This window comes from Mycteria americana, chromosome 1, assembly GCF_035582795.1.
Source record: "Mycteria americana isolate JAX WOST 10 ecotype Jacksonville Zoo and Gardens chromosome 1, USCA_MyAme_1.0, whole genome shotgun sequence".
NCBI lineage: Eukaryota > Metazoa > Chordata > Aves > Ciconiiformes > Ciconiidae > Mycteria > Mycteria americana.
In genome coordinates, this window is record NC_134365.1 from 72,942,118 (window position 1) to 72,956,837 (window position 14,720).

Sequence of the window (14,720 nt, forward strand, 5' to 3'; positions counted from 1 at the left end):
AATAAACGCTTTGTTTTTACTGCCTGAGTGAGTGCAGGCTTTAGTTCTGTATCGCACAGCCTGTGAAAACAGTCTGCTAGGATATCTCGTGCTGATGACAGGGAGGCTAATGACCCAACGCTTTTTCAGTCAGACTGATGCTTTACACTAACCCAGAAGAGGAGTACTGTGCCACTTGTACCAATGACCCCCGGAAAAACCTGCAGCCTTCGGAGCTACCAGACAGGAGTCCTGAACTGTTATCAGGCTCTTTATTTAGAGCAAAGGAGAGGCTCCATTCTGCCAACAGAGCTGCCTGCAGAGGCTGTGTTAGACAGCTTTTTTCCTCTTCCTTATTTCCTCTGACCTAGGCTAATTGTTACTTTCATCTACACAGAGATATTCTGACTCCAGAGAATGTCAATCAGCGTACTTGTTGGTTTTCTCCGCCTCTGTCATTGAGGAATGTAGGCTAAAAGGAGCGGTTCCTCTCTTCCCATCCTATGTGTTGGATCTAGTTATCGAGTGACCTCAGGACGAGTTGGATCAGCTTATTGATCTGATCGGAAACTAATTATTTGAGAGGATTTGTGATTTATTTTCTACCAGATCAGCAAACTGATCTAATCCACCGTGGGCTGCAATACCGGTACAGAGGCAAGAAAAACTCATGTTTAGGGATGGGGCAAAAAGGAACGTACCCTTCAGAAGCAGCTCCCTCATGAGAACGTGTAACATAAAACTGCACCACCAGCAATAGTCTTTTCTTGCGATGTTAAGCGTTATATTGTCTTGCTAGTTAAACAGCATAAAAATGTAAAGTCAGACTCCATGAAATAACCTCATCCAATTTGATTCATATTGGCAGAATACACAGAATCAATCCTGACGAACACAAGTCTGTGAAGAGGTTTTAGGTGGAGCGTCGGGACTGCAGTCTACTCCCTGGCTTTGTCAGATGCTATGCTTAGATGTAGTCCTTTTTTTCTTGGCTCATCACATGTTCGTTGTCACCTCATACCTGTTGGGAGAGGTGTGGGTGGATTTCTCTGAGTCTTATTCAATGAATGTTCTCCCAATGCTGGTTTTTAATTAATCCCATTTAAAGGGATTCATTGTTTTGTGGGCAGGGTTCTTTTGCCTCAGGAATTTTAAATATTTTGATTATTGAGCCAAAATGATTTTTTTTAAACATCAATAAACTTACTACTCCCTTAGTACTCCCTGACCCTGAGGGAGTTGCTAGGAAAGCTACTGTCATGAGGAGGTGAAAGAGGAAGGAAAAAAGGTGGGGTCGGAATGGAGAACCAGGGGAAAAAGCTCAGTGGAGCTGGGTTTTTACTTTATCCCAAGCTCCCAGTGATGGGTAGCCAATATACTGGTGGGAGGGCTCTGCCTCACACACAGATTAACAACTTGCTCCACATCCTCTGTCCACTTCCCATCGGTGACGGGAGCAGCAGATAGATCAGGCCATACACGAAGAAAGCAGAGAACAGTTGCGTCAGTGGTGGTCACCACTTCAACAGTTTGTCTTCAGCTCTCTGGGAAAAAAAGTGTTGGCCAGATGGGAGCATCCTGATGGATTTCTCTGAGTCTTATAAATCAGATTGACCAATTTCACATTTGGAATCATTAGTTCATTCTTACAGTAAAAAAGAATGATGTGAAAGGTACAATATGTAGTATCTTAAATTATGCACGGAGTTGTTAAGGTGATATAAACTGCTTCTAAAAGAGATCTTTACTCCCCTTAGTGATGTGGCTTTTTAAAAAATGTTATTCTCGAGTCCCTCTTTTAAAAGCATTCAAGCACTTATCCGACTGTAGAAAAGACGTACTTCTAGTGAACTTTGTGAAAAGCTGATGTGTAATTTGTTTTTATCAAACTTCTACACTAAGTTTGAAGCAAAAGTTTTAACTATGGAACCAACAGGAGGCTTCAGAAAGAAAAACTGCTGGCACCAGCCTGCACAAATGTGCAGGTTTCCCTCATATTGTTTGGAGTTCATGAGCCCTGTTCCACAAAATGGTAAAACTCTGGGCTCCCAGAAATCACCACGAGTTCATGGTGCATGGCACCTTGCAGGATTAGTTCCTGTAAATACAGTCATAATGTGCTTTCCATGTGTTCCAGAACTAATACTGGATTTTATTTGATGACTGTTTAACATAAAATACATCAGAGTCCCTGAACAATGGAGTAGAACCAAGATCTTCCATCACTCCCTGGATGAGCTTCCTATTCATGAGACCAGCAAGTCATGTCACCACCCTGTAGCCCAGTAATTATATTTGCAAAGTAATGTGACTTCAAAGGGGGAGGAGGAGCACCTTCAGTATACTCATAGAATAGTCTCAGCTTCAGAATAGCTTATAGCTTGGAGCAAAAGCATTTTCCCGGGAAGCGAGTGACATGGTTTTAAATGCCCTTCATCCTTCAGGCTGAAGAGGTTTCCCGTAGTGTTTGTGGTGGTGACTCTGCCACCAACCTGTTTGCTGTGAGTTATACAGAAACTAATCTTGTAAGTCCTTCTTAGGTGTGGCTCGAATGCGGCCGATCTATCAGGCCTCTGCGGCACTTGAAGAATTGTGCAGAGTCTTGCCTGAGAATTCAGCCAGGCTCTGACATATTTTAGGTACTGCACTCTTGGTTTTACCAAGATGGCAGCAATTCTAAACATATGCAAAGCAGAAAGAAGGCTGCAAGGCAAGGTACTGGCAAAATTTAGTTGCCTAAGGAAGGCGTTTGGCAAAGCACATGCTGGGACTAGGCAGGATTTATGCAGCTAAATCCTACCTAAATACGTAACTTATGGATCTAGACCAATCTAAGTCTAGCTGTGCCGCGTGTCCTCCTCTGCTAGAGAAGCAAATGGATTCTGCATGGTGGAAGGTAATCCAGTGTTCTGGAGATCAAGAGCACTTGCTCTCTTGCTCTCTGCTTTGGTTAGGCTGCATGAAAAGTATCAGGATACGACCACTACCACCTCAGGAGCCCAAAACGCATGTGATTTCCCCCATGCTGCTGCCAGGCAGCTTTCCACAGCACTTCAGAGGAAGTGCCATTATTCACTTTTACTCATCATCCAAGGGCTCTTGCTCTTAGAAGAGAAGGGAACTGTTTATAGAGTAACTTGTGTTTTCTCCAGTGTATCCTTTTTCTGGCAGACTATAAGTCTCAGATGCTGTCAGTGGTGAGTGGAAATGAAGGCTGTTGTTGGACAGGGAGGAACTCTTGTCTTACCTCCAGTTACTTAAAGGTAACTTAAGATCTGTCACATGCTCACTGCTCTTCAGGTCTGGAATATCTTGTGTGGGGCAACTGGGTTTTAAGACTTTGACCACACGGTGTGGTGGAGACCAAACCACACAGCAACTTGTCCTGTCAAATTTTATTTTTCCCCAAGGTGTTCAGAGTGGGAGAGAGGACAAAGCTGCTATGCAGAATACTGTCAGCTGTGATTTTCAAATGTTTTTGTGGACACAGGAATACACCAGACTTCTCAGCTTTATTCCTCATTCAGAAAATGGTTTTGTAAGGCAAGATTCTCTTAGAAATATCATGGCCACAACACAGTTTTAGTAATTTACATTTGTTATTTATAACTTAAATCAAAGGCGTGCATAGCTATGCATAAATGCACAGGCAATCAGATTATTCACGTGAATAAAAGTATACACACACACACACACACTTCCATTTTTGCAGACGTGGATTTTACCGGCATTACTACCACCTCCCTAAACACTGAAACTATGTATGCATCTCATACCCTAGATCTCTTTCGGAGGACAGGCACACAGTTCAGACAGGCTTGTTTACATGAAGAAAAAAAGATGGCATCTGTTTACTCTTGCCTCTTAAGACTACACCTTTATATGAGAAATTTAAAAAAAAAAAGCTTAAAGTTGAGGCTAGGAGAAGAGCGTATACGCTCCCAGAGGAAATCCGACAAAAGTTTTAATTTCCTGTAGGAATGCGTGTCTTTAAAGACCCGATGAGAGATTACCAGAGGTGGTGCCTCACATCTGTAGTTCAAAGCGCGGGGACGTGCGGTGCACGCCGCTAGTTCCGGGGGGGCCGGGCCCCTGGCTGCTGGAGAAACAGCCCCACGCCAGAAGCGCGGGATCCGCTCCCTGGCGAGAGGAAACGCACCGTATTTGGCTCAGCTCTCCATCTGCGACACGGGACCGCCCCAGCCCCCGCGCTCCTCACACCGTTACCGGACTCTGCCCGCCCGCGCCGCCCGGGCGAGGCCCCCTCCCTCCCCCCGCCCGTTGCCGGCAGGGGCCTCCGCACAGCCGGCCCCGGCCGCAGCCCGCCTTCCCCCACCCTGCGGGGCAGCCGCCGCCGCCGCTCGGGCACCGCTTCCCGCCCCGCAGGGCCGAGCTCGCCGGCCGTCCCCTTCCGGGGGGGGTGCGACACCGCCCCGCGGGGCTCCCTCCCCGAGCGGGCCGCCCGCCCGCCGGAACCCGCTGCCCGGCGCCGCCCCGCCCCAACGGCCCTGGCGGGGGCAGGCGGCGCGCCCCCGCGGGCAGTCGGCCAGGGCGCCGCGCGCGCCCCCGCGGCGGGAGGGGCGTGCCCGCGCGGGGCGGGGCGGGGCGGGGCGGGCCGCGGCACCCCCTCCCCCTCGCGCTGTGCCCTCCCTCTCCCCAAGGTGTTGGCGGCGGCGGCGGGGACGCGCTCGCTCGTGCCCGCGCCGCCCCCCCTCGCCGCTCCCCTCGGCTCTCCCCGGCTGCGCTGGTAGCGGCGGCGGCGGCGGCTCGGCCATGGCGGCCCCGGCGGAGCTGAGCGCGGAGCGGCTGCGGGCGCTGCCCGCCAGCTGGAGTTACGGGATCAGCCAGGGCGGCCGCGTCTTCTTCATCAAGTGAGCGGGGGGCCGGCGAGGAGGGGAGCGGGGCTGGGCTGGGCGGGCGGGGGGCCGGGAGGGGCGTGCGGGGGGAAGGCGGCGGGGGCGGCGGGGCTGCGCCTGCCTGACTCGGTCCGTGTGTCCGTCCCCGCAGCGAGGAGGCGAAGAGCACGACCTGGCTGCACCCGCTCACCGGAGAGGCCGTGATTACCGGGCACCGCCGCAGCGCAGGTAGGAGCCCCGCCCGGGGGCCGGGGGCGGCCGGGGCCCCCGGCCCTTCCCCGGCACGGCCGCCCCCGCCCGGCCGCCCGGCGAGCGCCGCCTTTCTCCCCTCCCCGCTCCCCGGGGTCTCGCCGACCCCGTCGCCCCGCGGCTCCCGCGGCCGCCCCCCGGCTCCCGCCGCCGCCCCCCGGCTCCCGCCGGCCCCCGGGCGGGCTCAGCCCCGCGGCCCCTTCCCCCCCGCGGGCGCGGGCAGCGGCTCTGGCTTCTCCCCGTTGCCCCCAAGCCGCCCGACCCCAGGAACCCCCTTGGTGCCGCCGCAGGCACCCGAGACAACTCCTCACGCCGTGCTTTCCGCGCTCCCCTCACTTCGCGCAGTTGTTTGCCCCCAGCTTGAGCAAGAATGACATTACAGTGCAGCCTTGCATGCCCGGCTTGCCATCGGTGTGCTCCTCGTCTTTTTCTTAAAACCCTTTCCTTTGCACCCGTGTTTCCCCTCCGTGTCTGTGTAATTTCTCTTTCTTCGCTTTCCTTCGGTTGCCTTGTATCACCCCTGTAACATTGTATAGTTACCATTGGAGACCGCCTTATTCCTCTCGTGCCTCTTACAGGCTACCCCGGTTATTCACCTGCAGAGCATCCTTTCTCAGTTTAGCATTAAACCACTCATCTTAATTCTGTTTCCAGCAGTGCCTAGATATAACCACGATAGGTATACTAGAAATGTAGGGGCTGATTCCACTAAATGTAGTCACCTAGAAACCCTTTTCCTCCCTTCGCTTCCATCTAGGCTGAGAGTGTGGGTGGTTTCTAAGTGACTGAGAGAGGTGGAATAGGTAGGAGGAAAAGGGACTGAAACATTAGGAATAACTTGGAGGGAGGAGGGTGGAATCGGTCGTCTTTGCTACTGCTGTTTGCTCCACTCTGGAGAAGTAGCAGCAGGAGGTGCTGGAGGAGGAGGATTTACAGCAGACACTCTGGAGACCCAGAGCCAAACTCTGACTGCTGGAATTGCACACAAGCTACATATGCCACTGGGAGGTGGTGGAGTGTAGTAATAAGTGCAGTTGTTTTTATGTATGTAATCACTTGGATAATCGCAGGAAAAATCTGCAAGTGAATTGGACTATATCAGATTATTTGCTTTTTATGTTTGGTTAATACTTATGCATTAAGAAACCAGAAACAGCCTTTTAGAAAACTGTGGGCAACCTTTTTTTTTTTTTTTTTTTTTGAGTTGGGAATAGTTTAAAAAGCACAGGTTTCTGGCTATTAGAAGTCTGCAGTTTGATCTGCAGTGAAGGGCTGTTGTTTGTAAGAAGTCATTTAATGCCGGGAAATAGAACTACTGATTGCTATCAGGCTCCTCTTTTCCCTGCTTTCAGTACTCAGATTAATTGAGAAACTGGCCTTCATCTACAGCAATATGCATGGGGGCAGATGTATGTGAAGTGCTTTGCTTGTTGGACACTAACATTAGCTGAGGATTAATTCTTTTTTTAAACTATTACCAGTGTCTCTGTTGAGTGATGGTGATTTCCCAGTAATTTGCTAAGTGTCTCATTCGTTTCTGCCATTAAGTGCCTTCTAAAGGAAATGCAGTTTGCTTTTGAGTATCTGGAGTATTGTATGTAACGTAGCAGAATTATTATCAGGTAAAAATTAAACTTGTTTCTGAACACAAGCGTGAGGCATGACCTTGGATATACTGACCATCGTTTGTCAATCAGATGCTGAAGTGTCTGCAAAACAAACGTGTTTCTGTAGTTTTCCTCATTCATGTGTATGTTAATGAATCTCTCCATACGTAGGTATAATCAAACAGATGAATTCTGGGTTTTATATCTTGTTTTGCCCTGACTATTGTTTTGTAACCTAGTCAAAATATGTTCAAAATATGTCTTCTCTTAAGAAACAATTTTTGAGCAAGTAACACTTCTTTTGGAAGTGTATATTGTTGTAAAACTCCTTATTAAATAATATGTGAGATATTTACTAGACAATGAGGAAAGCTTTGTCCTCCATTATGAATTGAAGTACTTTTTATTCCTTGAGATATTCAGCACTGGAAAGGTATTTTTTTGCAAAATTCTTATAGCAGCCATAAATACTTCTGCTAGAGGGACTTCCTGTTTGCTGTACTTTGCCCTGTGCTCTTATTGAAAGACACCTTGATTTTTGTTCTAGACAAGACAAGAGTGAAGAAAAAAGCCAGCCAGAGCAAAGAAGTGAACTGGGAGAAAAAAAATCACATGACCCAGACTGAATATTTTTTTTTAAATTAATTAATTTAATTAATTAATTAATGCATTCTTGCTTTTATAATTCAATGAGCAAGTCCTACATATCAGTTATTGTTTTTATTAACTGGGGCAAACTTTTAAGGGTAGTGATGTATCTAGAGTTGCATAGAGGTGCCCAACATCTTCAGAGCTTCCATTACATCAGGAAGCTGTTACTTGAAAAAAATTGACCATGAGTGGTGAGGTGGTTTTTTTTAATATGTGGGCTCCTGACTCTTAAGGCTGATAATAGAGAAGGGAAAGATGTACCCACTTCCTCCACTAGATTTGCATTGAAAATTATTTTCATGTAAAATTGAATAGAGTTGTAAACACTGCAGGAACACTTGTTAGTCACAACAGTGGTGGAATTATGCTAATATAATGCTAATGCTCTGTGGTATAGTTGATATCATGCCTGTTAAGATGCTTGTGACTAGCATGTAACGCAAACCAGAAGTAAATTGATTTTTGTTTAGATCTCTGCCTGTCAGGTAATTTGATGCTACTGAAGTTCAAGGCAGAAAGATCTGGCAATGACCGTGAGTTCTAGTTACTGGTCAAAGGAAGGAACCTTGTTAAATAAGGGCACACTTAAACCCTTATTGTTATTATTTGGGAATGAGAAATCCAAATCAGATTTTCATGCATGTAGCTTCTCTTGGATTACAGAATTTAAACTGAGACAGTATTGTGAGTCAATTCTAAAATATTTATTTATAGGACTAAAGCTTTCAACATGTGGAATCAGACACACACAATATTTTAACTACCTTAGTTTTAGGGAGTAGACCAGTATGGCTAACATAATTTCAAAAGTTAATTGGAATGTTTTGCTACTTGTTTTCCAGACTTACCCACAGGTTGGGAGGAAGCTTATACTTTTGAAGGTGCAAGATATTATGTAAAGTAAGTTGAATGTTCATCTGTCACAATACTATAATTTTCAATTAGTTTGTCTAAATGTTGCTGTAATCTTGAATGTATTCCAAACTGAATTTAAATGTTATGCTATAAATCTAAAAGGAGTATTCAAGTTTGTCGTAGTGTATGTAGTCCTTTGTTTACTGAATTCTGCACAGCTAAAACAATTTCTTGAGTTTTTGTGTTAAGAGTTTTAATTAAAGCTGCTTAAGGATGCAGATTCAAATGAAGTTTCTGCTGTGAGTGTGACCATCTAGCAACAAATGTCCTTGCAAGTCAAGAATACCTTGAGTTTGTCTGACACTTGTGTGTATACACTGTCATGCCATGAATGCTTTCAGAAAGGCAAGATCGTACTTCGTCACTGGGAGAAGAGTCTTGATTCATTCCTATTCTCTAGTAATTATGTTGTTTAAAGCCACTCTGAAGGTTTAATGTGGCTGTCTTCTTTGCAGACCTCCTGTTTCTGCTTCTAGCATTGATTTTCATTATTTTTTTATTCAGTTTTTAGTATGTTTTGAGGGGTGCGTCCATTGTGGTAGGCTTGCTGTATGTATTGTCTTTTTGAATGAGAGGCATGGAAATAGAGCTCTTATGTAGAAGTCCAGAAGTTGTTTTGATCAGATCTTTACAAGCTTTTCCTCTCCAGATAGTCAGACCATACTTGTCTGGAAAATTTTGAAGTGGCACCTATGTATATTTGTCCCGTTAATATGCTTCTTTTTCTATTATTCAACAATTTGCAGGCTTTTCTCGATTCATTCAGGAGTTTTTACTCACTACACTGTGTGTTTGGTTTGCCATCTCTAAATGAATAGTGTCACCAGTGGGATAACTTGTATGAGTGAAGGTTACTAATCGTCATAGAGGTTATAGGCTGCAGGTAGGTTTTTCTGTGTCTTAGTGTCGAGCAAAAGGTAGCTGCTCTGTGTAAGTTGCATTGTAGACGTTGTAAGATGGGCGTTACGTATGTGTGGCATAGTTTATTTTATATAGGAACATGTTTGATTTGATCCTAAACAAAATTTAAAAAATATACTGAAGGATAATGCTCCAAAAATCTGGTCAGAACTGGTGCCAGGCTCTCTAGAAGGGGTCTTCTTGTTAATAAGCGACACATGTTTGTTTTACTGTTCTACTCTGCCTTCTTGTAATTTACATTGTAGTAGTGTTGTATAGCAACTGACAAGAACTACACCAGACTGAGGACAGGAATGTACTAAGGATTTCACCCCTGGTGTTCTGTTCAGATTATTAAATGAAGACGAGTGAAAATTAAAGAAAGCTGTATTTGTGTGCGTATATAATATAAAAAGAAATTCTTCTAGACCTTCAGATGGAACTCGTTCTCATAGAATAAACCTCTGAACAATGTGTTAGTTATAGTAACTGGAAAATAACAACTTGAGTTTTCTTAGAATAAAAAAACTGTGTGGACAGCTATTGCAGAGTGACTGATGCGCTTATGCACAAACTTACCAAATAGGTAGGTTGTTTGTGTACTCTTGTCCTTATAAGATCATGTGTTCAAGGTGTTATCATAACTGTTAGGATGTACATTAAGGTGATTGTTTTGCTGATAGCCAACACTAAATAGCTCTGTTGATATTTAAAAGTTGTGCTTCATCTTTGAAAACATGTTGCACAAACAACACTTCTCTGTGATTTGATAAGTGTAGGAGGATAGCAGGGATAGTGCTGTCAAGCCTGCTGAAAGGTTCACATGGTATGACCAGTTTGGCGTCTTTAGTTAAATACGTGTTTGTTGTGTAGTCTCTCAGGCTGAATTTAAACTTCTGCCCAATGATAGCTTCTCCTTTTAAAGCTGTCTAACATTCAGTCCTACCGGTGCTAGGGAAGACGTGAGACCTAACGTAGACAGGGTGACAACATTATAATCACTATCTTATAGTCCTAGGCAATGTAACTCTGGATGATGTGTTGATGATTATAATTCTAGTTGTCTGAATCTAAACTTCTGTGGTGCTCCCGCGTGAGTGGGAAACAACGCAGGTTGTTGTGACCTTGTGCTATACAGGCACCCCCGCGTGTGGATTTTTAACTGTAACCTCATTTGAGTGTACTGATTTGCTAAATATTAATGTTTATTATGTTGATCACAGCATAATAAAACTATGTTAAAACTAAAAATATTGAAAACGTGTTCATGGTCAGGTCTGAAAGAAATATGTTGGTTTATGTTCTGGTATGAGTTACAAAGTTACAAGGGAATGAATGTTAATGGTAGGCTATTGATGCATTCAGCCATGTGAAACTTGGCTGTTGGATTTCTGTAATGTGTCCAGTAAGAGAGTTAGACAAGAAGGATAGTCAAGTTTCCTGATCACATAAATAATTTCACCTAACTTCTGAGGCACAGCTTCAAATATGTGGGTTGAATAAAAATATTTAACAACCTTGCTTTATGGTAAGATCTTATGCTAGACTGTGTTTGAAAATAAAAACCTTTTGAAAATTATTCTTATGGTTGTTTAATAATAGGTCTTCACTGTTCCAAGTGGGTGTGTCGCTGAATCTATTACTGCGCTTTTTCTGGCTTTGATGTAGTAAACACTGTATAATCAAATTGGGATAATGTTGAAGAGATAATAGTCAACTAAATCTTAACATTCCTTGGACTAGCATTTCAGACAAATGACTCGGGATACAGACTGCATTGAAATGTGATTATTTTAAAAGGACACTGTATTTTTCTTGGGATGTGTACATTAATTTTCAGAATAAGTAAATACCAAATTATGACTATTTTACACACTTTTGCCCCCCCCCCCCCCCCCCCCCCCCCACATTGAATTTGTTCTAGCTTTAAAAAGGAAAGATATTCTGAAACAGGGATAGATACGGAGTTCTTTCCATTGCATAAGGTGGTTTTGTTTTTGTGTAGAGTTGTATTAGTAACTTGATGCTAGCTAGGATTTTGAACTTTTTTTGCAGTTTTTTGGATTAGTAGAAGAATTCTGATACCTGGTAATAACAGAATCATTCCCCCACATCCTCTCCATCCCTTGTAAATGCAAGTGACAAAAGGTGGTGTTTGTTATTTGGAGTAAAAAAATATGCAGTGCCATAATACATTGTATATGTTCTCATGAGATGTGGTTACATTGTTAAAGTGTTTTGTCTCTTTGGGAGTGAGAAAGTCAGGTTTTGTTTACTTACTGTTAGAAATGTGTGCAGGTAGCCCTTCCTCATCACTTGATGGGAAGTCTATCAGTAAACTTTTCTGAAATAATGCTTGCTTTGGGTATAATCTTCATTTATACAATAAGTAAACTATTACCTGGAATATAGAGCTGTATGACTGTAGAATCAACACATTCAAGTATAACCTTTAATAATTACTTTATTATCAGTTAACTATTGAATTTTCTGTATTACGAAGTAAAACAAGATATAGGAAAATTCCTCAGTTTGAAAATGATGGCACAGCATGCTGAAAAAATTCAGATTTTCTTTTGTTCTGCTTAGAATACTTCACTGGACTATTTATTTATGCTTAGTGTACTGAGCACTCATTGAGCTCTGGAAAGTTAAGGGCTTTATCCCCAAAACAAATTTAAGCTGGATAGTAGTATGGGAAGCTTAAGTTACTTACGTTATTTATAAGTGCATAAGGAAATGGACCCATGTGACAATCCCAGTATGATACTTGTCAATAGAGAAGACATACCTGGTCACAGGCTTCAGACTCTTCATCTATTAAAATCAAAGAAAATTTCCAACTTGATGTTTTTAATAGCTTGTAATGACTGCATAGTCATTAGGCACCAAGGTACTGTTTTTGAGTGCTATAAGATTGCATAAATAAGTCTTTCTCCGTGTGTATGTATATGTGTGTGTGTATTTTTTCATATGCATATATTTAAGAAACCCTTATTGCTGGCTAAAACCACCTGACTATCTAAACTCAGACATTTACTTACTTTTCTTGCCTTTTTTCCTTTTTCATTTCAGTAGTTCTGGACATGCATTAGGATTTTTGTATTTATTTTTTTTTTTAAACCAGGTTTATATTATTTAGGTCATTGATTTACCAAATAAAGTTGTTTTAAAAATCAATCCAAGGATGATATTTGCATCAGTGTAACTAGTTTGCTTCTACAGACACACTCAGATAAACTGTTTGGGTGTTAGAACTTGATATTTCTTAACTCTGCTGTAGGACCGATACTTCTGGGACAGTACAAAAGCTGACTGAAAAAGTTCTTAAAAACTTAAAGAATTAAGGAGGTTAAAGTTTCATTTTTAGAGTTTTGTATTGAAGTTTACCTTTTTCTGTATTTATCAGAACAATTTTTGCCTGTCTCTTGCTGAAGCAAGGCATTGGCAAACCCAGGCCAAAGCCGAGGTGAGTTCACTGTTGCATCAAATAGAGGTTTTGTATGCTTTTATAGAGACTTTTATCAGTGCAGGTTTGCTTATTGTAGGCATGTAGCTTGAAAATTGGGAAGGTAAGAAAAATTTATTAAGTGATTAAAAGGGATAAGATCTTTTTCAGCCTTGAGTTTCTGTTGTTTACTAAAATAAATCTGTGCTCGTTGGGAATTCGGCTTTTGTTTGAACCTTTGTCTTTTATGTGCATTCTAAAGATCCTCTGCCATTCAGCTGAGAAGTTCTCCTGAAAAATCAAAGAAAAGCTAGTCATGTTTGCAGAGAAGCCCTTTCTTGAAAAATGGGATTTGCAAAAAAATAAGAACAGATCAGATTGTTTTCTTCCAACAGTAAGAATCACAGCGTTCCTCCCAGAAATCTAGTTCTTCTCTTATTACCTCTAACCTTTATTTTACTAAAATTAAGGAAAGACTGAAGTTTATTCTTGGCCTTCATTTGGTTCATTCTTTCATGGTAAGACCTCTAGGTCAAATAGTGGCATATGGCTAGATGGGTGAACTGGGACATAACATTGCAATGAACTAACCAGTGCCTCTTACCGTTGTAGTAAGCAAAGCTGTTCAGAAAAGGAGAACTTTTTAGGAATGCCTGCAAATTTATTATCTATTTTAACATTTACTTCTTTATTCCACTGAAATATTTAAAGAACCAAAAATACTTTGTGTGGGGAGTGTCTTGCTCTGGCACCTCACAGTGCTCCCACTCAGCGAAACGTGTCGCGCAGTGTTAGGGCTTCTGGGTGCAGGTCTCCTTCTGGGTGCAGGTCTCCTTCTGGGTGCAGGTCTCCTTCTGGGTGCAGGTCTCGTCCTGGAAAGGGTGAAATTGTCGCCCAGGAGCCCTAGGAGAAGCGCAGGCTTTTGCCCTGTGGGTAGAAAATCCGAGGAGGTAGAGACAAACAAAAAGGGCATTTATCTGGGAATCTTGCTGTGGGAGAGTTGTGAAAGGGACTAGCTATGCAAGGGGGCTACAGCAGGAGAGGAAACAGTCCAGTGGGTGCAATGCCAAAGCCAGGCATGGAAGTGGAAGGATTCTAGACACAGGAAGAAATAGGTGTGTGTCGGGAGGAGAGGTGGGACTGCATCCAAAAAGCAGCTTATTGGGGGGATGTGGAAGGAAGAGGATAGAGGTGGTGACATACTGAAGGAGAAGGCTAAAAGGGTGGGAGTAGTTGCAGAAGGGGGAGGAGTGGAGACTAAACTAGGCAGAAAGGAGTGGTGGCAGAGGAAAGTGAGTAAAACGAGTAGAGGTGGGAGCTGATTTCCTAGGAGCAAACTTGATGGAATTTCTCCCAGAAGGAAGGGTGGCAAAAGTTCACCCTGCAAAAACATGTTGTCTCACTCGTGTGCAGGGCTGGCAGGGCCCATTACTCCTGGCTTATAAACCTGTTTCAAAGTTAGTCTGGCAGGTAGAACATCAAATGTGAACACTAGGAATTGCTGTGCTTATAAAGCCTCTCTTCCAGTGTGATGTCTGTTGATGTTTTGAGCTGTCTCTTTCCTGAAGTGTGTTTCTAAATTGGGTAATACCTTGAATGCTTCAGTTTTACTAAGATACACTTAAAACCATGAGGAAACTTACTGATTTTTTTTTTTCAACCATTACCAAGTTTGTAAACACTTGTAAGAATTAATGGATAATAATGAAAAATACAAAAACATCTATACGTAAGTTGTTACATTAAATGTTGAAATCCATGAGAAAGGCATTGAAGATACTCAAGCTTTTTGACATCTGTTAACAAATTGGTAAGTTAACTTCCCCAGTTGTGGATCCTTGGTTTTGGAAGTGGTAATATTTCTTCCCTAACTTTGGCCTTAATGGGTGATGGGGTTAAAAATAGCAGATAAAGCTAATATATACTTTAAGATGTTATTACTGTGAAGTGAATTCTTCTGTGGTCTTTCATTTTCGGTGTCTACAATGTAGGAAGAGTGGTGAAAAACAAAGGAAATGCTGATGGATTGTAACTTTTTATGTGGGTGGCTGCTGCATTATTTTATAAATATAGTGATGCATTTTTTCCCAACCCCTCCCCCCCTTGGAAAAAAAA

At 43.1% G+C, this 14,720-nt stretch overlaps 1 protein-coding gene across 11 annotated transcripts in view; it reads left to right on the forward strand.

Annotated features, from left to right (window-relative positions):
* Positions 1-4,630: 4,630 nt before the first annotated feature.
* PLEKHA5 (pleckstrin homology domain containing A5) overlaps positions 4,631-14,720 on the forward strand; it is a 177,573-nt gene continuing 167,483 nt past the window's right edge. For all 11 annotated transcript variants that reach the window (XM_075505709.1, XM_075505718.1, XM_075505618.1 and 8 more), the window contains exons 1-3: positions 4,631-4,850; positions 4,987-5,063; positions 8,185-8,242. In XM_075505709.1, coding sequence (XP_075361824.1) covers positions 4,753-4,850; positions 4,987-5,063; positions 8,185-8,242 — 233 coding nt within the window. In that variant the 5' untranslated portion in view covers positions 4,631-4,752. The remainder of the gene's footprint in view (positions 4,851-4,986; positions 5,064-8,184; positions 8,243-14,720) is intronic.